Source organism: Acomys minous (genome assembly GCF_964271855.1).
Source record: "Acomys minous genome assembly, chromosome: 6".
NCBI lineage: Eukaryota > Metazoa > Chordata > Mammalia > Rodentia > Muridae > Acomys > Acomys minous.
The window spans coordinates 125828353-125851919 of NC_140487.1; the positions used below are offsets into that span (position 1 = coordinate 125828353).

Below are 23567 nucleotides of genomic sequence, written 5' to 3' on the forward strand. Positions count from 1 at the left end.
TGGCTCCTTCCAACAGCACAGCGCCTGGTGCTCCTGGCATTGTGTAAACATGCTGGAGTGCGGTCTTTTTTTTTTTAATTGATTATTATGTATAGAGTGTTCTGTCTGCATGTACACCTCCAGGCCAGAAGAGGGCATCAGATCACATTATAGATGGCTGTGAGCCACCATGTGGTTGCTGGGAATTGAACTCAGGACCTCTGGAAGAGCAGTCAATGCTCCTAACCACTGAGCCATCTCTCCAGCCCCTGGAGTGGGGGTGGGGGGGTCTTAAAAGCACATCAAGCCTGTGTCCTCCAGCTCCTCAGGGGTCCTAGGAGGACTGAAGGGTGGGCTATGGACCCTCTCAATGTCACGTTGGCCTTTTGTGTCACCTAATGAAAAGCAAACTTCGTTTTATGCTATTGGGGGTTTATGAAGAGGGGAAGGGGTAACCACTTAGCGGTGTCATCTGAGGCAAGTACCTTCTGGGCAGGAAGTGGGGAGGCTGGAGAATGCTGAGCAGCAGCTACAGTTTTAAGTAAGATCCTTCACAAGGAAGGCTTTGACCAGAGGCCTGGGGTGGGAGGCCATGCAAGCGCAGGGACATACCGGAGCTTAGGCAAGAGCTGGTTTACAACATAACAAAAAGCCGGAGCTAGGACCAACGTCTCTCTTCTGTACTGCTGAGCGGGCTGCATCTTGACCAGGCTCAGCCTGTTAATCCCACCATACCTAGAAGTAGGGAGGGCTGGTGCTGCTTTGGCCATGGTTACAGCCCCCTGCACGAAACCATGAGCCCCTCCCAGCATGTGGTCAGGTGTACCCTGCAGCACCTTATTTTGAGTTCCCAACACTGAGGCCAGGCCGGGCTATGGAAGGGGGCGTCATGCATCCTGTGTGCCCTACTTCAGTTGAATCCAATCCCAAGGGTACAGTCAGGGGACCAGGCCCGAGACTTCCACTAAACCAGTGGAAAGCTGTATCCTAGGCAGTGTAGGAGCAGCACCGGCTCAGAGGAGGCACCAGGACATGGAGGGCTGCAGAGGGGGGACAGACACCTACCAGGTGGCAAGAATGGTGTCCATCCCCAAGTTCGGCTCTTGATGATGTCCTGTGGGTCCAAGCTGTCCCTTTGCACTTGTTGAAGACGTTCCTTGGTTCCTCACTGAGGTGTGCAAAAGTAGTCTGCCAGGGGGGCGGGGAGACTTTCTAGAGACCGATTCTGCTGCACTTGGGCAGCGTGCTTGGGAACCAGCCACGCAAACACAGTGCTGGGCCTCAGTACACACGTGTACTGCACACAGCTGCACGAGTGTGCGTGCTGCCCCTCCTTCTCCTGCCTGTCCCCCACCCCCACTGCCAGCCATCTTCAAGCTCCTGTCTGTTTTTAGCTCCCTCCCCAGGGCCCTGCTGACACGGAATGCAGCCTCGTTTGTTTCTGTGGAGGTGTTTCCTGATGTGGGGAGGGCTTGTGTGCCAGGGCCCCTGCAGCTGCTGCCATGTCCACGCTGACGGTTAGCAGTGGCCAGCCTGTGCAGGAAGCACAGCCCTCACCTTCTGCCACCCAAGCTCCCTGTGGCAGTGCCCTTTGACCTTGGAGTAGGAATAAGCCACAGGCTTCTGACTAGAGCTGTGGATAGTGACCAGTGGGAAGGCTTCTAGGAGAGCAGCCTCTGATGGTTCAGGACCTGTGGCTCCCTGGGCACCCAGTACTGCGTGCGTGCGTGCGTGTGTTTGTTTCTTTTTAGGCCAGGTTAAGGGAAGTGCTTTGAGGAAGGTGAGACCATACAGAGCCAGTGTTAGGCTGAGGACCTCTCTGTCCCTTCTATGTGCAGAACTTGCTCCAGTTAGAATGCCACACCCCAAGATCCCCAAGATCCACTCTGTAACCAGAGAATGCCCAGGGACGCACATAGCAGATTTGATGTATATGTTCTCAGAAAATCTGGATCCAGCTCCAGAGAGCCAGCTGTCCCATCACTGTCCCAGCCTGTGCTGACAACCTCATGCCTGGCTGTGCATACGTAATGAATGGCACACAGGCAGGCAGGACCAGACGCTGCCTTAGTCAGTAGCCCTCAGGTGATGAAAGCATGTGGCCCAGGTTAAAATGGGGGCAGTGAAGGAATCAGGGCTATGCCCAACTTCCTTCTTCTCAAAGCAAGGCTTGCTCATAGCCAGAGGAGCTCAACCAAGGATCAGTAAAATGTACTTTTTTTTTAATCTTCTCAGCTGTAGAATGCCTCACCCAGTGCAGCAGCTCAAATCCCTGGGGCAGTGGTGAGGACCAGGTTTGCTAAAGCCCTGCTCTACGGCCTGATGTTGGCCACTTTCCCCTGTGATGACAGAATACCCAAGGGAAACAGATGCTTCATTTTGTCTTGGGGAAGGGTTATAGTTTTAGATAGACAGCTCAGTGCGTGGGGCTGTGGCTCTGTCACTGCGACCTCTGGCACTGAGGGCATGGAAGAGCAGATGTGCTTCTCTGGCAGCAGCTGGAAAGCAGAGAGAGAGCATGGGAGGTCTACTCGAGGGATCCTTCCATGGGCAAACTCCCGCTGACCATGCCCTCCAAGGTGCTATGGTTTCTACAGCCATCCTCTGCAGGGTGACTGCCTGCTTAGAAAGAGGCTGGCACGGTGCCACTGCCACTCCTGGCCATTGGGGAAGATGAACGTGGAGAGCTGGGAGGACTGGGAGGAACAGGCAGTCAGGGTCCTTGGTGATGGCCATGGAAACATGTCCTCATGTGTGGCACATCTAGAGTTAGGAGCTGCCACCTCATCCTGACCAGGAAGGCCAGCAGGCAGGTAGGACAGTGACTTCCCAGGACCTCAGTGCCGTCAGGCCAGGAACGGTACCTCACTGCTTCAAGACCCTGGACCTACCTACTGCCTTTGAATCAGACCTGCTGGCCTGGCGCTGGAGTGCTGGCCTGGGTTCAGGTTCTGAGGCAGCTGCATGCAGTGACTGAGCCATCTGCTGTGCTGTGCCTGCCCCATGCTGGGAATGTGCATCAACCCAGACCACTAGGGAGCCATCTTGGCATCGTGTACATTGCCCTTCCCAGGTGACGACTGGACCTGAGTGGATGCTTAATCCCATGGCTTCTGTGATTTTCCACAGAAGTTGAGAGACAGTTTCTCTCTAGTCTGTCTCTCCTGGGCTCAGTATAGATACCCATAATACTCCAGAATGCAGCACCACTTCCTGCCCTTGTGACTCATTTTGCCACTTTACCTCCCAGCCTCAGTGGGCGCAAAGGTAACCACACAGTCTACCTCAGGTAGCCAGGAGCTGTGATATGTGACCAGGGACTTGTCAGCCTTCTGCCTGGCCTTGGACAGCTTAAGAGCTGCCTCTAGAACTGTCTGTAGTGTGTCAAGACTGTCTTGGTGATGTGGTCTGGGGCGTGGGTAGAAGGGCCCTTGGCTATGGCTGTCCCTTCTGTCCTAGGGCCTTGGTACCTGACTGGAGCCATTGCAAGTCCAGTTGCTGCTTTCTGAAGTCTCTCTGCGATTTAGGGACAACTCACTTGGAAGCCCCTCAAGCCTTCAGGAAGAGATAGGGCAAGACTTTCTGTAGCTGTTAGTTCCTGTCTCTGCGCTCCCCCCCCCCCCAAGTCTGACCCCATTCACACAGCACAGAAGGGCCAGGGCCCAGCACTGCAGCAGAGACACACATCCTGCCTCAAGGCAGTAGGAAGGAAGATCCTCATGTAAGGCTCTCATCCTGGGATAGCAGAGCAGGGGCTCCAGTCTCTGTGTGGACACCTCCGTCCATAGGCCATGTTCAAGCCTAGAGGATTCACCACAGGCCCATTGAGCACTTTTGTGGTTGGGACATTGCCACACTGTCTTTGGCTATCCAAGACTATGTATCTGTCTCTTTCATTTATTTAGCCAGAGTGTCATCCTCAGTAGCCTTTGGCCAAAGCAGGAATTGCAGCAGCTTGGTGCATCTGCTCTAAGAAGGCGAGGGGACTGTCCAGCCTCAGGAGGGAAGTGATAAGGACAGGACGCAAGGGAAGGCCTGGGCCACCAAGACAGGTTTTATGGTGGCCAGCCTAGGCTCCTGTTTTATCCTGGGGCAGGATACCCTCACACCCAGTCTTTAGCCTACAGCACATTGTTAGTACTCCTAATTAGATTGCTGTGTGCAAAGGTCCAGGGAGAGAAGTTCTGGGAGCCGGCAGTGGGGGAGGATGTGAGGAGGCCCTCCCACTCTGTGTATGCACACACACTGTAGCGCCCATAAGACACAGCACTGCCAGCAGCAAAGCTGAATTCCTAGGCAGTTTCCTGGTGCACCAGCTCCGCCCAGTCATGCCTCTGTCATCACTGCGGGCTCTGCCAAGCCTGCTGGGGTTGATTGACAGGTGGTATCAGCTCTGAGTCTGGACAAGAAGGCCATACGCACCTGTGTAGATTGAGACGCCCTTGGTTTGATACGTTATTCCTTCTGCTTGTCCTGGGTCTGTTCTTGCCTCTACCAGGGCGAGAAGGACCGCAGGGCAAAGCCTGAGATGAGGCCACAGTCTGGCTGCGGCCTAGCCAGTGACACCGCCCTTGTTATCTTTGTTACTGTGTAGATGTCTAAGAGGGACCTCTAAACATGGCTGCAGACACTTACCAAGGCCATGCCATGGGAGAGGCCCTCACGGGCTGACTCTTCCCTTCAGCACAGCTGACCCCTGCTCTGCCCGCAGCCTCCTGGTGGCCTTTATACAGGGCGCCTGTCAGCCATGTGGGAACGATGTACGCTAGGTGTGAGCCCACCCGCGCAGCTGAGAGGAGCCCTGGTGAGGGTGTCTGACTCCTCAAGGTGGGGTTTCTGCCGGGAGAGCCTAGATGGGCACAGGGAAGGACAGGCCAAGCCAGCTGTGGTCAGGTTCTCAGGCAGAGCTGGACGAGACAGTGAGTCCTGTGCTGAGCCTCCCTGTCTGGCCTGATGGCCTTCCACACACTGTGCTCCCACACGCCACACTAATCAGAAGAGTTTTGGTAGGTTTTGTGAGTGTCCCGAGACCCCTCGTGTGGAACGAGGGAGAGAGTGCACTGTGTGGCTTCCTAATTAACGCTTGTGTCCCTCAGGCTAGCAGGAAGGTGTCTCGTCCCCACTGGAAGCCTCCTTTGACCAGACACTCACTAATTAGAAAGAGGACAAGCGATTGATTGTGCTGAGAGTGGGACTCAGACACTCGCCCTCTGTGCTGTGCAGATGTGCTCCTGAGGCTCGGGAAGGGCAGAGTGGAGACTGCTTGGTTTGCAGCACGAGGCTCAGGACGCCTGTGGCTTTCCTCTGGTGGAAGCAGGCCCAGAAGACGGCACTTGGCAGGGCGTGTGGAGGAGGGAGGCCTGGAGCTGCCAGGCATGGGGAAGGGCTCACAGGCACTGCCAAGTGGAGCCCTGAGTGTCCAGAAGCCAGTGTAACTTTAACCTATGGCTCGGGACATCACCCTTGGCCTTGTGTTCCTCTGAGTAGACAAGCTGCCCTCAAGGCCCAGCTGATTTAGGTGATCCCAGGCCATTTGACACTCTCCTACCTGGATGCCTCCTTGGGCACCCTCCAGCCCCAGGAGTGCATGTGGCCTCAGGTCATTTGTGAGGACAGCAGGATGCCTGTGAACACATGTGATGGACACATATGCTGGCCACACAGGGAACACTTGCAGTGTCTCACAGAGCTACTTCATGTTGAGGGAGACTCCCAGCTGGTCAGTGGACCCAGACTCATCCCCTGTGTCACTCTCTCCATCCCTCCCACTAGGCAGGTGCCTGCCATTCCCACCACATCCCAAGCTGACCCGGTCCTCTCTGTGCTGCCTTTTCCCTTTGGCATGGCATGGGGACCCTGCTTGTGGCTACAGGTGGGCAGCCTCGAAGCCGAGAGCTGTCCATGGCCCTGTGGCCACCAGCTTCTTCCTGACAACAGCCTTAGGTCTCCCATGGAAAAGCTTTTGCCGTCTCTTCCTCCCTAGCTCCATGAGAAGTGGCACAGCCAGCACCGTATGTGTTTATTTACTTTGCCCACAGAGGGGGTCGAGCTGCAGGAAGTGGCAGCTGCGCCATGGTGAAGGGAGCCATCTGTCTCATTTTGTCAACTCCAGACCCAGCAGGGGCATGGAGGCTCTTGTCAGTCACTGTGCAAGAAAGCCCACCAGGCCCTCTGAGCCAGGGGCCTTGTTTCCACACGAGACAGGCCCTGCCTGTTCCCCCAGCTGGCTCCTGGACTGCCTCTGCCCTCCATGGGAGAGAAGCCTTTGTCATCTTGGGATGGCAACGAGGCAGAACTTGACTCCTTGGCCTGCTTGGATTCCCATCCCTGAGTACTGGATACCAATACCAGGTGCTTCCACAGTCCCTAGGGAGAAAGTGGAGAGGCCATCCTCAGCTGGCAACTCCTCACAGGCTCCTGCAAAGCCCGTGCTCTCCTGGCCACCCTCCCACACATCTATCACCAGGCAGCATTCATTTTTGGCTGAGGACAGATCCTGCTGATGAAGTCGCTGCAGAAATTAAACACGGGACACACATCAGCAACTCAAGGCCCAGTGCCAGGCCCTAGATCTGCCCTCCGCCCTGAGCTGACCGCCACAATTTCCTACACTTTGGCCCATGCCCTCCTTGGGTCCTACCATCAGTGCCCAAGTGAGACAGACATCCTGTGCCAGGAGGCACACGTTCTGGAGCTGCTGTGTCTGTGAGGGCATGACAGAGAACAGCACAGTCTCTGTCACAGCTGGGCATGAGCACCTTGCTTTCCTCCTCTGTCCCTGCCCTGATGACCCCCCACCTCACACCCCTCCACACACCACCCCTCCCAAACTTCATTGCCTGGAAGGTATGAAGGTGATGGCCCAGGGTCTGGCTTTTCCTGGTCTCTGGATTGTGGAGGACCTGGCATTGTGTTTACATCTACCTGGGATCTGCTGGCCGTAGATGTCCAATTGCTGCTTACTGCAGCCCATTGTATTGGCTACAGCTATGGATGTTCTGAGTTACTGGTCTGCCTCTGGGCTCTGGGAGCCCTCATGCCTCTGGTTCAAGGAGAATGCTGCCTAAGTGAGGAAGAGTTGGACCTGGGGCTAGAAACTCTGTAGGGCAAGGGACTGTGTGGCAGAGAACCCCCATCACCCACCGGCATCTACAACAGCTGCAGAGTTCCCAGCCCGAGACGCCAACAGGGGACAACGAGAGAGTCAGACTGGCCCCAGGTGGCAAGCACTTAGGAACCTCTCTGCCTTCATGTGCGTCAGACTTTTCCTGCGGTTAAAATCCAATTGGGAGGAACCTAAGGTCTAGGAAACCAGCACTGTCTCCCCCAGGTACAGATGACCAGAGGGCCCCAAGGGCGGGCCCTGACTGGACAGTGGGGCCCAGACGGCAGACACAGGCAGGCTAGAGCTCAGGTGTGGCCGTAACCCCCACATGTCATGGAACACAGGTGTAGCCACCAGCCCTCAGCACCGAAGGCCTCTGAGCTGTAGAATGAGATCTGGAGCCCCCTTCCCCTGAGGACTGAGGATCACATGTTGGGGTTAGTGCAGAGTAGGGATGAGAGTGGTAAGGGCCTGCGGTAGCCCCTGTGCACACTGGGAACCACGCAAGTACAGCAGCCTCCATAGCAGGCTAGACGCAGGAAGATGAGAAAATTAAGCACTGAGAGGTTGCGTAACTGCCCAAAGTGGCACAGCAGGGGAGTAGCAGGGCCTCCACCTAGACAGGCCTGCACTGTAGCTGCCTGCTAGGTCAATATGTAAGGAAATGCAGGAATACGTAAGGGTGTCTGGTGGTCTGTGCTCTGAGAATAAGCCTGGAGCCCCTCAGAACTTCCTGCTGCCCCTTGGGTGACCTCTGTGAGGTCGCCTGCCTTCTGAGGAGTGCAGAGCTGCTGTGCACAAACCATGTGCTGTGGCTGTCTGTCCAGATGCACACTGGGAACCAGTATCCCTCACCCTACAGTGTCTGGCCCCAGGGCCATTTCTTCCTCACTCAGCTACCTTCATCCTTGTGCCAGTGTCACTGGGGATCCCAGGCTCCCAAAGCTCAGAAGCTACAGTAACTCAGAACAGCCATAGTCAGACCCCAGAGACAAAATACAGTAGCCCCTGGGCTGTGGAGGCCAAAAGCGCACCTCAAGCAGCTGTTCAGCAGAAAGCAGGTGCCGATAACCACCTGGCCAGCGCTGGGACAAACCCGGGTGGGAAAGCCTCCATCTAACCAGGTTAAGTAAATGGGTTTTAATTTGTGTGCAGGTGCTCATGTCCATTGGCCCTGGCCACCAGAGGAGCTGCACTTAGCAAGTGACTTGTTCTGCAGTTTTTATTTGGCACCCTATGTCTTTGTCTTCTGGGAAGAGCATTCTCCCCAGTGTAGGAACCACTAATCTTTCATATGTCTGGACAGCTGTGGCACACACCTGTAATCCCAGCACTCGGAGGCAGAGGCAGATGGATCTCTGAGTTTGAGGCCAGCCAGGGCTACACAGAGAAACTTTTGTCTCAAAAATGACAACAAAGAAAAACAAAAGATTCTGCTTTCGTGTGTGTACCTAAAACTGCAAACAGTCACCAGAACCCTTCAGGGTGTGTGTCGGTGCCTTTAAATACCTCCTGGCTCCTTGCTGGCACAGCCTGGACACTTTACACCTGGTGACATTTAAAGAGCAATTTGGGGAAGGCTGGAGGAAGGAAATATTTGGTGTAACTTGACATTAAGTCCTCTGGCTGGTGGTTCTCCTTTGCCAATCAATATACCACATGTCTGTAGAGCACGTAGGCCTAAAAATAGCTGCCAAGACTTGGTGTCATCCTGGATGAAGGGCACCTGCCCCATTTCCGTGGCTTTCAGATACCCTCATAATGTCACAGTGAAATGGCATTCTGGAGAAGAATTAGTTGAGCTCATTAAACCCAGCTCCTTGGTCAGGGCAGTACCAGATGGGACTCAAAGGCGACCACCCAATTGCTGCTGCTATGACGTCTGCTCAGGCCACTCCTTAAAGTGGTCCCTTCAGTGCTGTCCCCAGAAAACCCAGCCTGCAGCTCAGTTGGTCCTATCCACTGATGCTATGGCCCCACCCAAGATGCCACTGTCTGAGGATCTCACAGTCCAGGCAAGATGTTAGGGTCCCCTCCCCACTGAATGGTACTGTTGCTCCTAATGTAAGGCAGAGGCCTTTCTCAAGGCAACAGCTTTGGTGACAAAGGTTGGGCAGACTTTATAACCCCACAGTCCATCACCAGAGAGATTGTGGCCTTGGGACTCCACACACGTGGAAGGTGTGACAGACCAGTGCCTGGCACCCTCAAGCCCCTTGGCAGAGATCCTTAACACCCTCCAGGGACAGTGCAGCGCTCTCTGGTGTCTCTAACGCCCCCCCTTTTTTTTATGTGCCACAGCCCGAGACGGAGGATGAGAAGAAGCGCTTCGAAGAAGGCAAAGGCCGTTACCTACAGATGAAGGCGAAGCGACAGGGCCACACAGAGCCTCAGCCCTAGGTGTCTTTCTGTCCTTTGGTCGGCACACTTGTGGCAGTAGCCCCATGTGCACTCACTTAGAAGTTACCCCTTGGCCAAAATCCCAATTTCCATTGAGAGCTGGTGTCGTGTGAAGTGTTGTGTGGCAGTGTTACCTATGCCCTGTTCCCAAAATCTGTGCACCAAAGCTTTATTTATATGCCTCAGTAACTGCTCCCCAGTGTTGTCCCAAAGGCCACCACGGACACCAGAGCACACTGGTCTGTGAAGAAGCCAGAGCCACTAATAAAGCTGCTGTCTGGCTGGACCCATGAAGCCTAAGAGGTCATTTGTCTGAAGTTGGGGGGGCGTCTATTTTCTTCTGGGGGTCTGCATCCCATGTGCGCCCTCAACCCTCCAATCCTTTGAGCTCACTGCTTTCCTCCCAGGCCCCACCACTCCTGGTATCACCTCTGGAAACTCCAAGAGGTACCCCTGGGCATCCTAGTGGGGATCCTGGGACCCCACTGCCCCTATGGCTTTGATGGAATGCTGCCCTAGCCTGGTGTGCATTCCCTAACAAGGGCTCCTTGTCCCTCTTCATGCCCTAAGCAGGCCAATGGGGGGGGGGGGGGAGTCTGTACTATCTGGTCTAAGTCCCAGGAAAGGTCCAGAAGCCACACCCACTGGGAGGAGACATGCTGGAAGACTCCCGGCTGCTCAGGCAAGGGCTACTGGAGAGGTGGTGTGTTTGTGGGACCAGAGTGTGACAGTGCAACAGCAGGTGGTGGGTGTGGTGCATGTCTTACTGTATGCATATGTGGTGTGAGGCTAAGAGCACACACATCTAGGTTGCTGTACGTAGCAGTGGGTGTGGGATACGGAGCTATCTGCAACACAGGGATGGATAGATGGATGTGCACATTGGCCCAGCAGCCTTGGGTGAGTGGGGCACAAATAAGCCACCAAGGCCTCTCCAGAGCCAGGACTCCACCCCCCCACCCCCGGCCCACCAGCCAGAGGTGGCGCCTGGGTTTGTCCCTGAAGCCCAAACATCTGTCCTACCACATGGAGAAGGCAAACTGTCCTGCCAACAGCTGCAGCCGATCACACAGCTCCCTGAGGCCCCTGGAGGAAGAACCTGGCTCCAGATGTGCAAAAACACCCGCCAAGAGCTTCAGCTTTGGAATCTGTCTCGGCCTGGGTCCCAGAAGACGGGGCCACTTCCTGCCTGGGAGGAGGAGAGGGGACCAGCTCTCCCACATGCAGCCACACCCTGAGGGCCCTAGACAACCTTAGGATCTCCAGGCTGTGCCACAAGGGCACCATTGACGCAATGATGAGGCCACTCTTGGGCCAGCAGAAAGCACAAACTGCCAAGATTTGTGACCCCAGCCCCTGCATCCTAAGCAGGCCCTGGGCTCCCTGGGGCATGTCCTTTCTAGGCCACAGTAAAATGCAATGCTTGATTACAACTGCCCTCTGCTGGCAAGCTATACCCAGGGCTGCCTGGATGGGAGCTGGCCTGTCCCACAAAAGGGCTCTGAGAGCCCTGACCACCCCCCAGAAACCCTGGGGGGCAAGGGGGTGGGGTGTGGGAGGACACACCTGGAGCTCAGAGGACTGAGCCTGGCGCCCTAGGGTACATACGGAAGGTGAGCTACTAAGTGAGAACCCAGGCAGCTAGTGGGTTGCAAATTAATGTGAGTCTCATCCGGGGTAACCCACTATGTGGGCATGGTGCTTGCTGGCCCAGGGACACTAAAGGACAATCCTGTCCCCCATAACCCCGAGTGGCCTAGAAGTCTGCCATTGTATTGCCTGGGTGTGGAGCCAGGATGTCTGCCCCACTGGAGAGGTCTTAAGGCCTTCTACGGAGAACAACAGAATATTGCCCTCTACATAGGAGCAGGTAGGGGAGTGTAGTGGTCACAAGCCTGTGGCCCACTAGAGATGTTAACAGAAGGAGGGCTCCAGGAGGGGAGGAGGGAAGCCCGGAGTCAGCCTTCTACCAATTTGCTTGGTCAGAGACTCAAAGGGGACAAGGCTGAGCCCCTGGGGGAAAGCCAGTCACCCTGCAGCCCCGAGGCGGGTACACTGTTACCCGCAGAGCCCTAGGCGCTAGGATAGTATTTGGAACCTTTGGCTGACCCAGCCCTGCCTCCTGCTGCTCTGATTCCTGACCCAGCAACTCTGATTCCTAGAAGCCGCTAGACCTCAGGCGCATCTTGTCCCTCAAGGATGCTAACCTCTGACGTGGCTTCCTCTCTGACTCCCCATATCCCCTGTCTTCATCCCTCTCCGTTTGTGTCCAAACTCCAGTCAGTTTAGAGGCGGCGGCGGCCTGAGTGACCCAGACCGGGGCCGGCGTGGGCGGGTCCCGTCGCGCGCTCCAAGGGGCTTCAGTGCGGCTGCTGGGGCTACGTGGCTGCCCTGAGTGGGGGGCCAGGGAGACGCGGCCGGGAAGGCGGGGCACGGCCAGGGGGCGGCGCGGAGGCCCCGGCAGAGGCATGCGCCCTGGTCCGCCCCCCGCCCCCGGCCGCCCGAGCGCAGCCAGCCAAGCGGCGAGAACCCAGCGCGGCCGCGGCGGAGGCGGCGCTCAGGGAGGGAGGGCGGCAGGGCCGAGCTCAGTGCAGCGCCCTGGCCATCGGCAGCCACCACCGCCAGGATGCCCGGGCCCGCGGGCCGCTCCGCCGCCAGCCTTCCTCACGGCCCCTGGCGGCGGGCGCTCAGTGCCGGGGCGCGGGAACCGCAGCCGGAGCCGGAGGCGGGAGCAGCGAGCCAGAGCCTCGGGCGCCCAAATGCCGGGTGAGCGCCACCGCCCTGGCCCAGGGGTACCGAAGGGAAAATCCGGGCGGGAGGACTGGACACGGAGGCGCTAGGAGCATTTGGTGGGACGCGGACTCCGTTGGAGTGGTCGTGGGCAGCCTTTAGGGCTAGAACGCCCCCACCACCATCAACTTGGGGACCTTCAGGGTAACTTCTCCGAGCCAGCCTCTCCCTCGGCTCTCTGTTCCCAGGCCCGGCAGTGCAGTCTTTGGCGGCTCGCGGAGGGTCATGAAGTGGCTACTTAGTGGGTGCCAGGTCCACCATACCCACCGCAAACTGAGGGTGCAGGTTAAGGCACAGTCCCAGCCCTAAGCTGGCTTCTCAGGCCATTGTTTGGACGCTCCCTCGGGGCTAGGAACTGGAAGACCCAAAAGGGCCAGGCCAGCAGGGGTGCGCCTTTTAGGGGTGGATAAAGGACTGAACCGAATCCCGGGAGACCAAGACTGATAAATGGGGTGTCAAGGGCTGCGCCCTGGGCTGCCGTCCAGCTAGGCCTTTGAAGACCCTTTGGGACACCAGAGCCCAGCTAAGAGGCAAAGTCACGAAGTGTAGGCTCCTCGGAGACCGGTGGGCGCAGCCCGAGCACGGGGAATCCTTTCAAGTTCTGAGTTCTCTTTGTTGCGCAATACAGCCCTGGGGCTGCGCGGCCTCATTGGCCCAGGGCCCTGACGTCACGACCCGGCCTTGTTGGCCGACCCTGCGGAGGGAGGTGGCTTCGAGGCCTGGGTGGGTCTCTAGATTGCCTTACCTGCCGTGTGCCCTGCTTTGGGGAGAGTTGAGGGATTCCTGATATGAAGGTGGGACGCATCCTCCTGGAAGTGCTGGAGGTGCTCGGAATCCGATAAGAAGGAGCTTGCTGGGAAGAGCAACCAAATACTGGTGGGACCCAATGGGCTCTGGCCCCAGTGACTGCTGCTCCAGGATCCGTAGGTATCAACGGTGCGTCCCTACCGCCTCTTCACTTAAGAGATGGGATGTTGCCCCCAACACTCCAGAACATTCCTCCCTGCCCAGAATACAGCCTCCAGGATTGATGGCCTGCCCCGGTACTTTCCTCTTAGCTGTCCTCGGCTCTCGAAGGGGACCTTGTTGCCACAGTTAGGATTTATCCAGGAGGGATGATCAGCTCAGACAGGCCATGTTGGGGCTTGAGAGACTTTGGTGTTCAAGGAGTGAACTCTTGGCTTGGGTACATAAAGACATTGGCAGTGGATTTGTGCTTGCCCTCTCTCTCTCTCTCTCTCTCTCTCTCTCTCTCTCTCTCTCTCTCTCTCCCTCCCTCCCTCCCTGGGTGAGGGTCCCAGGCTTGGCTATATTCCATGTGTTTGCTGTCTGCTGACTGTGTCCACCTCCACTCTAAGCACTTTGCCTGGCAGAGCGCATCAACTCTTGTCAAGAAAGGCACTTCATGTCTGATTTCTGGATTAGAAAACTGAGGTGCAGGGTGTCAGGTAACAAGCAGGGAGCCAAGCCCACAGCATTCTTTCTTCCTCACCTCGTAACCTCCAGCCTACAGCTGAGAGGGCTGGCTACACTCAGATGCTGAAAGGGCCACCATGCTGCCCACACTTTTTTTTTTTCTGCAAGCAGTGGCCTAATGCTTGGGCAGAAATCACCCTGTCTCCAGCCGACTTCCACCCAACCGGATGTTATGGGGCTCTGTGTCCACAGGGAAGCCCAGCCCTGAGTTAGGGTGTGGGCAGGGCTTGGGCAGCCACGCACTGAAATAGAAGAACCCACAGCAGACTGAGAGACCTGTGTAGACAAGGGCTGGGTGTCGTGGCGCACGCCTTTAATCCCAGCACTTGGGAGGCAGAGGCAGGTGGATCGCTGTGAGTTCGAGGCCAACCTGGTCTACAAAGTGAGTCTAGGACAGCCAAGGCTAACACGGAGAGACCTTGTCTCGAAAACAAAATAATAATAATAATAATAATGATAATAATAATAATTTTTGTTTGTTTTTAAAGAAAAGGAGCCAGGCGTGGTGACACACACACCTTTAATCCCACCACGCAGGAGGCAGAAGCAGGTGGAGCTCTGACTTCAAGGCCAGCCTGGTCTACAAAGCAAGTCTAGGACAGCCAAGGCTACACAGAGAAACCCTGTCTCAAAAAAAGAAAACCAAAAAAAAAAAAAAAAAAAACCAAAAAATTAAATTAAATTAAAAAGGAAGGGAAGAAAGAGACTTGTAGACAACACGGGAAGGCTGAGAGCTGGGAACCTTGGTTAGGGGCTGCTGCAGTTCCCCATTGCCCAAGCTGGAGGCACGGGGGAAGTGGTGGGAGGGACGCCGGATGTGTGATAGTTTCTGAGTAGTGCAGCTGATAGGGCTGCAGGTAGCCTTCTCTTAGCATGGAGCCCTTCCAGTGCGGCCTGCTCCAAGATGCAGTGCTCCAAGCAGTGAGCATAGGAGAGTGGACAGCCTGGAAGAGGTGGGGGGCAGTGGCCACGCAGCCTGCTGGTTCCCTCTCCTGTATGTTCAACCTCCTTTGCTCCCGTCTGTAGGCAACGGGCAGTTCCTCCGCAGTCAAGGGCTGGGCTTTGCGGTACCTCCAGGCCAACACTAGTCCACAGTACCCTCTGGGTGAGAGCCACGCCCAGAACGTGGTGCTGACCACTGCCTCACAGCACCCACTGTATGATGCCTGGGCCAAGGTTTTAGAGATGTGGTGCCTGTCCACTTAGCTTCCCACGGAAGTGGCATAACTCTTGCCCAGGTGGGGGCCCTGCACCACCCTACAGCCAGTGTGCAACAGACACAGTCACTGTCCCCGGCTGTGCCAGGCCCTAGCAGAGGCCCACAGTGAGGGTCTGGTATACCCATGCCTAGGGTGGGTGTGAGAGGTGGCCACCTCATCTCTACCTCACCGGCCACTTGGGGGATCAGAGAAGGCAAAGGGAGGTATGAAGTGCGGTGGGGGGGGGGGAGGGGCTGGGATAAATGAAGGTCCAAGTACCTGGGGTGTCTGTGTGGGGATTTTGGAACACGTGATGGTCAGGGGGCGCTTGCTGTGAGGCAAAACTAGGACTTACACAGAGTGTCCGTCGGTGACACCTAAATTCCCAGCATTCCAGAGTCTAAGGGTCAGGGGTTCAAGACCAGCCTTAGGCTGTCTAGAGTGAGCAAGGCACACATGGTGGCACACGCTTGTAAACGCACCACTTATAATGCAGGCCCAGGAGGATTGCTGCAAGTGAGACCCTGTCCCTTAACAACCTAGACTGAGCGGGGGAAAGTGCTTAGGAGCACTTCCTGCTCCTGCAGAGGACCCAGGTTCTGTTCCCAGCACCCACCTGCTGGCTCACAGCCATCTGGAACTCCAGTTCCAGGGGACCCCAACACCCTCTCTTGGCCTAGGAACAGATATGACATACGGGCAAAACACTCATAAATAAATCCAATGGAGATACGTCCTTTTGGGGCGGAGACCATAAGTGGCTTGTAAGAAAGCTCAGATTCCGGGCTGGAGAGATGGCTCAGTGGTTAAGAGCACTTGCTCCTCTTCCAGAGAACCCGGGTTCGGTTCCCAGCACCCTCATCAGACGGCTGTAACCCCAGTACCAGGGGATCTGATGCCCTCTTCTGGGTTCCAAAAACACCTGCATGCATATGGTACATATATATATTTAACACTCACACACATAAATAAAATAAATGTTAAAGAGAATTTTAGAAAAGTAATATCGCGTTCTAAGCCTTGATCAGGAAGACAGGAGAGAACGGGCACATAACATGGCAACCCCTGTACACCGCTCCCCAGGCCTCCTGACCAGCGAGTCATGAGGCGGGTAAGCCAGAGCCGCACAGGGGGACTCCTCCCACCTCTCATCCTAGAGCTCCAGTGCTGTGTCACCGTCCTCACGGATGCTCACTGCTCCCTCCGCAGCTGCTCGTGGTCCCTGGCCTCACCAGGCCCCCACATGTGAGGGCTGCTGCGTTGCACGGAGGCCTGGCTCTGAGGAGGATGCCACGGCCGCTGGTCAGCTCCAGCCTGCACCATGAGTGAGGAGCCGCGTCTGGCCGGCAGTGCGGTGGGCTGGCTGGCGTGCGGAGGCCTGTCACTGCTGGCCAACGCCTGGGGCATCCTCAGTGTAGGTGCCAAGCAGAAGAAGTGGAAGCCTCTGGAGTTCCTGCTGTGCACGCTGGCGGCCACCCACATGCTCAACGTGGCGGTGCCCATCGCCACGTACGCCGTGGTGCAGCTGCGGCGGCAGCAGCCTGACTACGCGTGGAACGAGGGCCTCTGTAAAGTCTTCGTCTCCACCTTCTACACGCTCACGCTCGCCACCTGCTTCTCCGTCACCTCCATCTCCTATCACCGCATGTGGATGGTCCGATGGCCTGTCAACTACCGGTGAGCACAGGACAGCCTGGGGGCTTCTCAGGGAGGGGCCGGGGCTCCTGCACGGTTGTGCTATGCCAGGATGGCAGACATAGTCTGGGGATGCTGGGGCCACGCATGTACATGTGCCTGTGACCGAACATTAGTGTCACTCAGTACGGAAGTGCCTGATGAAAGGTGTGTGAACGGCTCTTGAGCAAGGAACAAGGCCCTGCGGTGCTAGCTGGGCGGAGACTACAATGTCAGTGGGGAGGGATGGTTAGGGCCCTGTGCGGTCCCTTACGGGCCTGTGAGTAACTCCAGGGTTCTCTATCCTGCCTTGCCCCCACGCCAGGCTGAGCAATGCCAAGAAGCAGGCGGTGCACACAGTCATGGGCATCTGGATGGTGTCCTTCATCCTGTCTGCCCTTCCTGCCGTCGGCTGGCACGACACGAGTGAGCGTTTCTACACCCACGGCTGCCGCTTCATCGTGGCCGAGATCGGCCTGGGTTTCGGCGTCTGCTTCTTGCTCCTAGTGGGAGGCAGCGTGGCCATGGGCATGGTCTGCACGGCCATTGCCCTCTTCCAGACGCTGGCCACGCAGGTCGGCCACCGGGCTGACCGCCATACCTTCACTGTGCCCACCATCGTGGTGGAGGACGCGCAGGGCAAGCGCCGCTCCTCCATTGACGGCTCAGAGCCCGCCAGAACCTCGCTGCAGATCACGGGCCTGGTGGCCACCATCGTGGTCATCTATGACTGCCTCATGGGCTTTCCTGTGCTGGTGGGTGAGCCTGTCAGGGATGTGGCTTCTGGGACAGCCTGGGGGCCGGGCATCGGATAGCCGAAACCTCTAAACCTGACTTCCTAGCTATGAGTCATCACTCCTCTATTTTCCAGATTTGGAAAGCAGAGTTCAGAGAGGTGCATGACTTGCCCAAAGCCAGGATAGATGTGATGAGACTTGAACCTTTGTCACCTAGGAGCTTTTTGTCACACTGCAGAGGCACTTCCCTTGTGTCACCTAAGGTCCCTTTGCGATGAGCAATGCCACTGCCTTCCCCTGCTCAGGTCCCAGGATGTGGCGAGGAGGTAAGGAACACTGGACTGGCATACGGCAGACGCCTAGCCTGTGAGGGTCAGATCGAAGGTCCATTGGAAGACGGCCTTGCTGACCATGGTCCAAGCGGGGCAGCGCCTGCCAGAGAAGGTCTGGAGAGAGAAGAGGCCAGGCCAGAGCCAGCCTGCTCACACAGGCAGGAGGGTTGCATCCCTGAGGTCACTGCAGGACACAGTCCCAGAGAGGTGTGGGAACAGGGGCAGCCTGCACCCTTGCCTCACCCCACTACCCTGCCCTCCGCAGGCCCTGCACCCTCCCTAGGGTACTTTTCTACAGCTGGGCCTGATACCCCTAGTGCTTGTGCCAACGGAAAGAGCAAAGAAGCTGCCCTGAGAAGCAGGAAGCACTGTAAAGACAGAGTAGGGCCTTAGAGGGAGTGCCGGGCCTACCCCAGCATTTTCTCAGAGCTGGGAACTGGGGAAGTAGGTGCCCCTGATGGAGCCCACTGCTTGTTGTAAACAATACCAGGACTTCTTTTTTTTTCTTTCTGGTTTTGGTTTTTCGAGACAGGGTTTCTCTGTGTAGCCTTAGCTGTCCTGGACTCACTTTGTAGACCAGGCTGGCCTCCAACTCACAGCGATCCGCTGGGCCCCTCCTCCCTGGAATTAAAGGCCTGTGCCACCACTACCCCACTACCCCAGCTTAATACTCAGGGTGGCAGGTGGCTCAGTGGTTAAGAACACTGGCTGTTCTTACAGAGCACCTGGGTTTGGTTCCCGCATCCACCTGGTGGCTCACAAGCATCTGCAGGCAGGCACATGGTACACATACGTGCAGGCAAATGCTTAAAAAAAAAAAAAACAACAAAAAACCTAGCTGAGCATGGCACATACCTTTAATCCCAGCACTCAGGAGGCAGAGGCAGGCAGATTGCTGGGAGTTTGAGGACAGCCAAGGCTACACAGAGAAACACTGTCTCGGTGGGGGGGGGGGGGCGGCTCGGGGGAGCTATAAAAACATTTTAAACCAGGCGTGGTGGTGCATGCCTGTAATCCCAGCACTCAGGGGAGGCAGAAGCAGACTGATCTCTGTTAGTTCGAGACCAGCCTGGTCTACAAACCAAGTCTAAGACAGCCAAGGCTACACAGAGGAAAGCCTGTCTCAAAAAAACAAAAAAGAAAACAAGAATTCTTGCCTTCTGTAGTATGGGTGTTGTTAGCCCATTTCACAGATGAGGAAACAGAGCCCCCAAGACTCACCAGCCTCCAAGGATCACGCAAATTGCAGAACAGACACCGCGTCCCCATTTTTACTCTGTTGTGACATCATTAAACACTTTCCAGGCAGATGAGGAGACCCTGGGAAGGGCCCTCAAGGCCACCTGGTTGGACCCTTTGACTATTGGGGTCTGAGCTTGTGAGTAGGGGCAAAGCTGAGGAGGTGGCCCAGAAGATATGGCAGTGACAGAAAACTGCAGGCTCAAGGTCTGTTTCTCCCAGTCTGTCCTTTGGAAGCAGGTGGCAGTAACTCCTGTCATGTCACCCGCGGGTACCCAGGAAGCTGCGGTCCAAATGTACTGGGGCGTGACACACAGAGCTGAGTTGTGTTCAGGGTAGATAGAGGCCCCTACCTTCGTTCACTCAATCCCTGGCCTTTTCCTCAGTGGGTCATGGGCTCACAGGTGGGGCGGATGTTGCGGGGAGAGGGGTAGGAGCAGGGGGTGGGGGCGGGGTCCTGTGAGTCAGGCCCAGCCCTGTGCCCACAGGTGGTGAGCTTCAGCAGCCTGCGGGCTGATTCTTCAGCACCCTGGATGGTGCTCTGTGTCCTGTGGTGCTCCGTGACCCAGGCCTTGCTGCTGCCTGTGTTCCTCTGGACCTGTGATCGCTACCGGGCCGACCTCAAGGCAGTCTGGGAGAAGTGCGTGGCCCTCATGGCTAACGATGACGACGAGGACTCTGACAACGGTAAGGGCGAGGACACCCCCTGGGTGGGAGGAGTCAGCTTGTTTGGCATTTCTCCACCACGTGGCACCCACCTGTTGGCCACCAGGTAACCTCCTGCGGCAACACAAGTATGGTAAGACGTTGCCGTGTGCCAAGAGCTGTCAGCCTGTGGTTGGAGTCCCATGGAGCCCCCACCGGAAATCTCGGCCGAGCTTAATATGTCAGCCTCCAAAGCATGGGATTTGAACCCAGAACCCTTGCCGGGTTCTGAAAACTAGTCCCTTCCTTGTGAGGATCCTGGAGCCTTCCAGGAAGCTTTCTACCGTCTTATGTTTCCTGCCCTGTCCTGCAGAGGCCAGCCTAGATGGCGGCATCTCCCCCGACCTTGTATTGGAGCGCTCCCTTGACTACAGCTATGGAGGTGACTACATGGCTCTGGACAGGATGGCCAAACATGAGCTCTCAGCCATGGAAGGAGGCTTACCCCAGCTCTATCCCCTGTGGAAACTGCAGGAGGATCGAATGCAGTATCTGCAGGTAGGCTGAGGCAGAGCACAGGAGCCTTGTAAGTCTGTGGTCTCTCTCTCTGTCTCTCTCTCTCCCTCTCTCTCTCTCTTACACATACACACGCACGGGCGCGCGCGCGCGCACACACACACACAAACCTATGTGGGTGGGCCCATGTTACCCCTACTCTGAAAGAGGGGTCCATTGGTGTCTGTACTGTGAACCTTCCCATGAGCCTTGTCTCCGACCGACCCCAAGTTTCAACCAACACCGAGGTTCAGAGAGGTTGTCACTTGCCCCAAATCTCACAGCTTCAAGGCGAGGGGGGGGCCCTGATCCCTGACCCACACACTGCTCTGCAGGGCGCGGGGAGGCATCGGTGCGGGTTTCCAGGAGGGCAGCCCTGTCTCAGCCCGGCCGGATGCTCGCAGGTCCCGCCCACCCGGCGGTTCTCCAACGACGACGCCGACATGTGGGCGGCCGCCCCCCTGCCCACCTTCCTCCCGCGCTGGAGCTCCGGCGAGGACTTGGCAGCCCTGGCACACCTAATGCTGCCAGCGGGGCCCGACCGGCGGCGGGGGAGCCTGCTGGCCTTCGCCGAGGATGCGCCCCCTTTCCGCCCGTGCCGTCGCTCTGCGGAGAGCTTGCTGTCTCTACAGCCCTCGTCTGTAGAGGGCGGCCGGCGTCGTATCCAGGACTCGCCTCCCGGCAGCCCGCATCGCCGCCCAGGCCCCGGCACCCGCTCTGCCTCGGTCTCGTTGCTACCCGACACCTTCGCGCTGACCGCCTTCGAGCGCGAGCCGCAGGCTCTGCGTCGTCTGCCTGCCCCCGTACGGCCCTTCCCTGCTGCCTCGGACGGCTCGGAGCCGGGTGAGGTCCCGACACCCCCTAGCAGTCGTGCGCAAAGTACCCAGGGACGCCGGGCGGCGCGCGCGCAGGCGGGGCCCCTGCAGAGCGGCCTGAGTGTGTCGTGGGGCGAGCCCGGTGGGCTGCAGGCGGCGGGTTGCGGCAGCACTAGCAGCTTTCTGAGCTCGCCCTCTGAGTCCTCGGGCTACGTCACGCTGCACTCAGACTCGCTGGGCTCTGCGTCCTAGGGCCCTCCAGGTCCTCTCCAGAGTCGCCATGCAGAAGGAAGAGGCACAGCACCAAAGATGCCACCAAGTGGGTTAGGCGCACAGGCAAGTGCCACCCACCCTAGGAGTGAGTGGATGGTGGACTGTGTGCCCCTCCTATAGTTCCTTTTGATATTGCCTGGAGGGACGATGGCCACCCTGGATGGATGCACAGGACAGAAACGTAATGCTGGGCGCGGCATCACCCAGGAGGAGGCCGACTTTGCCTGTGTAGGGGGAGTGGCCTCTGCACGTTTGGTACACCTCTGGGGCTAGACTGAGTTGCAGGGAACCCTGAGACCCGACCATCATGAAAAAGGACAAAATCCCTTCTTGGAGAAGATTAAGCCGAAACCCACTGGACTGCGTTCAACTTTGCTCACCCTGCAACTGGCTTGCTTCACGGGTGTGGCAGTGTAGAGCGTCTGTAAGCACAGGGCGGTGTCAGAGCCCAAACAAGTTCTACTGAGCAGGCTTTCCTGTGACCTGCCTCAGTTTCCCCATCTCCGATGAGTGGATGACCATGATACACCTCTCAGGGCTGTTTGAAGAACATTCCTGGTCTATGTGCCGTCGTCGTACTTGAATGGACCAGATGGTGAGACGTAGTCCAAAGGCCCTTTGTTAGGGTCAGCCTTCAGCAAGTGGCTCCCAGATGGGAGGCCTCCCAGTCTCCATGACCTTTGCCCTCTTGGAGTCTCACCCCACTCTAGCTAAAGCACAGCACCCATGGGTGTAACAGCCACCTCGACTCCACCGTATTGCCTGTCCCCCACTGTGTCGGCACCTCCGTGATCCTGTTCTGAAGGCCGTGGGTACTGAGGACTAAAGCGAATAGAAGTGGGCCTCCATGCCTTGGTGCCCAGCTCCACGGTTCCCACGTCCACTGCAAGGAAGGGCTTTGCTCTCTCTGTCCTGGGTAGACCCCTTTTTGGGTCTGGGCTGTGCCATGGACATAGATACGGGCAAGGAGAGACCCAGGGCTGGGAGCTGAGGGCAAAGGGGTAGTGCTGTCACCATACAGCGGACCCTCTGTGTTGGGACCTGGACCTGGTCTCAGGGCCAGTTCAGAGCCAGCCCATGTGTCCTATTCTCCACAGCCAGGCCCATCCCCTCTCCGTCTCCAGACAGAGTTCCAACCCCAGCTGGGGACGGGGGTGGGGGGGTGCATGATGGCTCTACCCTAGGCCTCAGGGGTCTCTGTAGTCCCCTCCCTGGCTGTGGGGTAAATGAAAGATAAACCATCATGGAAAAGAAACCGGGGGACTGTGGTCCATCTTTGGACTTGGGAGAAGCTGCCTCTGGCCATTTGCTGCTGTGCCTTTAGGGACTGACATGTCACATAGGGGCAGAGGCCACCAGCTAGCCACTGTCTCCCTCACTGGCCTCAAATGGTCAATTTGTCACCTTGGGTTTTCACTCTGTATTTTGTATTCAATGGCAATACTTGTAACGGGGACGTGGGTTCCCTAAATCACTCCTACTTTTTACAGAACCTTAAGGGCAGACCCCACGCAGAGGACGCTAGGCATCTAGGCCTCTTTCCCACACCCTGTTCAGTCTCCCTGTGTGCTGACACCTCTAAGGACCTTGACCCTGGGGTTGCTGGTAAGAGCGATCTATACACCACCGCCCAGCCCACAGTCAGGGATTCGTTTGTAGCTTTTTTGGAAAAAAACAAAAAACAGCATTTTTTTCTGTACAGAACTCAATAAAAATTTCCTCATGGTTTGCACACAGCCTTCTGGGGCTGGGCTTTGGGGGAACCTGTTTTCACAGGACCAACCACCTGCTCCCCAAATCTATCTCCGTCTAGGGCCTGAAGCCTAGGCCAGCACGTTCCCTTAGACTTGCCACTTCTCCAAGCAGGTGCTGCAGTCCCGCCTGGCCAGTGAGCCAGACCTGGGCCCACAACGGCAGTGGGTGGGCCCCAACGCCCATACATAGATCCTCTGTCACAGGCGGCATCCTGGCGCCTGTTGTTGAGCCAGGATTTGACCAGCACTGAGAAATTGACTCAGAACAAGGACTGGGCACTAGCCTGGCGGTACTCTCAGGTCGTCCTCTCCCCCCCCCCCCGCCCCCACTCCCGCCCTCCCACACACCCTCCCTATAGAATTCAAACTGCTTGTTCTGGTTCTCTCTGTGAGAGCGCCACCTGGCGGTAGCAGAGAAAAACTCTTGGCTTTTCTCCCACTTGGCTGACCAAAGGCCGCTTTGAGAAGGCCACAGCTGGTACCTCCGCACTAGTTCTTGCTCCAGAGAGCCTGCTGTGTGGGGTCTGTTAGGGTGGGATAGCCAAGTTGCAGAGAATACTGAATAGACGACCATATTTACCCTCAGGGAAAGAG

The 23567-nt window shown here is 57.0% G+C and overlaps 2 protein-coding genes across 6 annotated transcripts in view; both read left to right on the top strand.

Annotated features, from left to right (window-relative positions):
- Positions 1 to 9770, top strand: part of ACOT7 (acyl-CoA thioesterase 7) — an 88955-nt gene extending 79185 nt beyond the window's left edge. For all 3 annotated transcript variants that reach the window (XM_084786895.1, XM_084786894.1, XM_084786896.1), the window contains one exon: positions 9386 to 9770. In XM_084786895.1, coding sequence (XP_084643021.1) covers positions 9386 to 9484 — 99 coding nt within the window. In that variant the 3' untranslated portion in view covers positions 9485 to 9770. The remainder of the gene's footprint in view (positions 1 to 9385) is intronic.
- Positions 9771 to 11716: 1946 nt separating this feature from the next.
- On the top strand, positions 11717 to 22951 carry GPR153 (G protein-coupled receptor 153). 3 transcript variants are annotated; one of them, XM_084786884.1, is made up of 6 exons: positions 11717 to 12250; positions 16159 to 16626; positions 16949 to 17378; positions 19420 to 19618; positions 19950 to 20134; positions 20467 to 22951. In XM_084786884.1, exons 2-6 carry the CDS (start codon positions 16271 to 16273, stop codon positions 21196 to 21198), a joined length of 1902 nt encoding a protein of 633 aa, XP_084643010.1. In that variant the 5' UTR covers positions 11717 to 12250; positions 16159 to 16270; the 3' UTR covers positions 21199 to 22951. The 3 variants fall into 3 exon arrangements, with proteins under 3 accessions (XP_084643010.1, XP_084643012.1, XP_084643011.1); XM_084786886.1 differs by having other exon boundaries at positions 20536 to 22951; XM_084786885.1 differs by lacking the exon at positions 11717 to 12250 and adding an exon at positions 12307 to 13197.
- Positions 22952 to 23567: the final 616 nt, after the last annotated feature.

What these genes read in the sequence shown, in the direction of transcription:
- GPR153 (XM_084786884.1), top strand. Translation starts at nt 16,271, where the DNA reads ATGAGTGAGGAGCCGCGTCTGGCCGGCAGTGCGGTGGGCTGGCTGGCG. An exon ending in TCATGGGCTTTCCTGTGCTG is followed by an intron (nt 17,379 to 19,419) that starts GTGGGTGAGCCT and finishes CTGTGCCCACAG; the next exon opens with GTGGTGAGCTTCAGCAGCCT. An exon ending in ATCGAATGCAGTATCTGCAG is followed by an intron (nt 20,135 to 20,466) that starts GTAGGCTGAGGC and finishes ACTGCTCTGCAG; the next exon opens with GGCGCGGGGAGGCATCGGTG.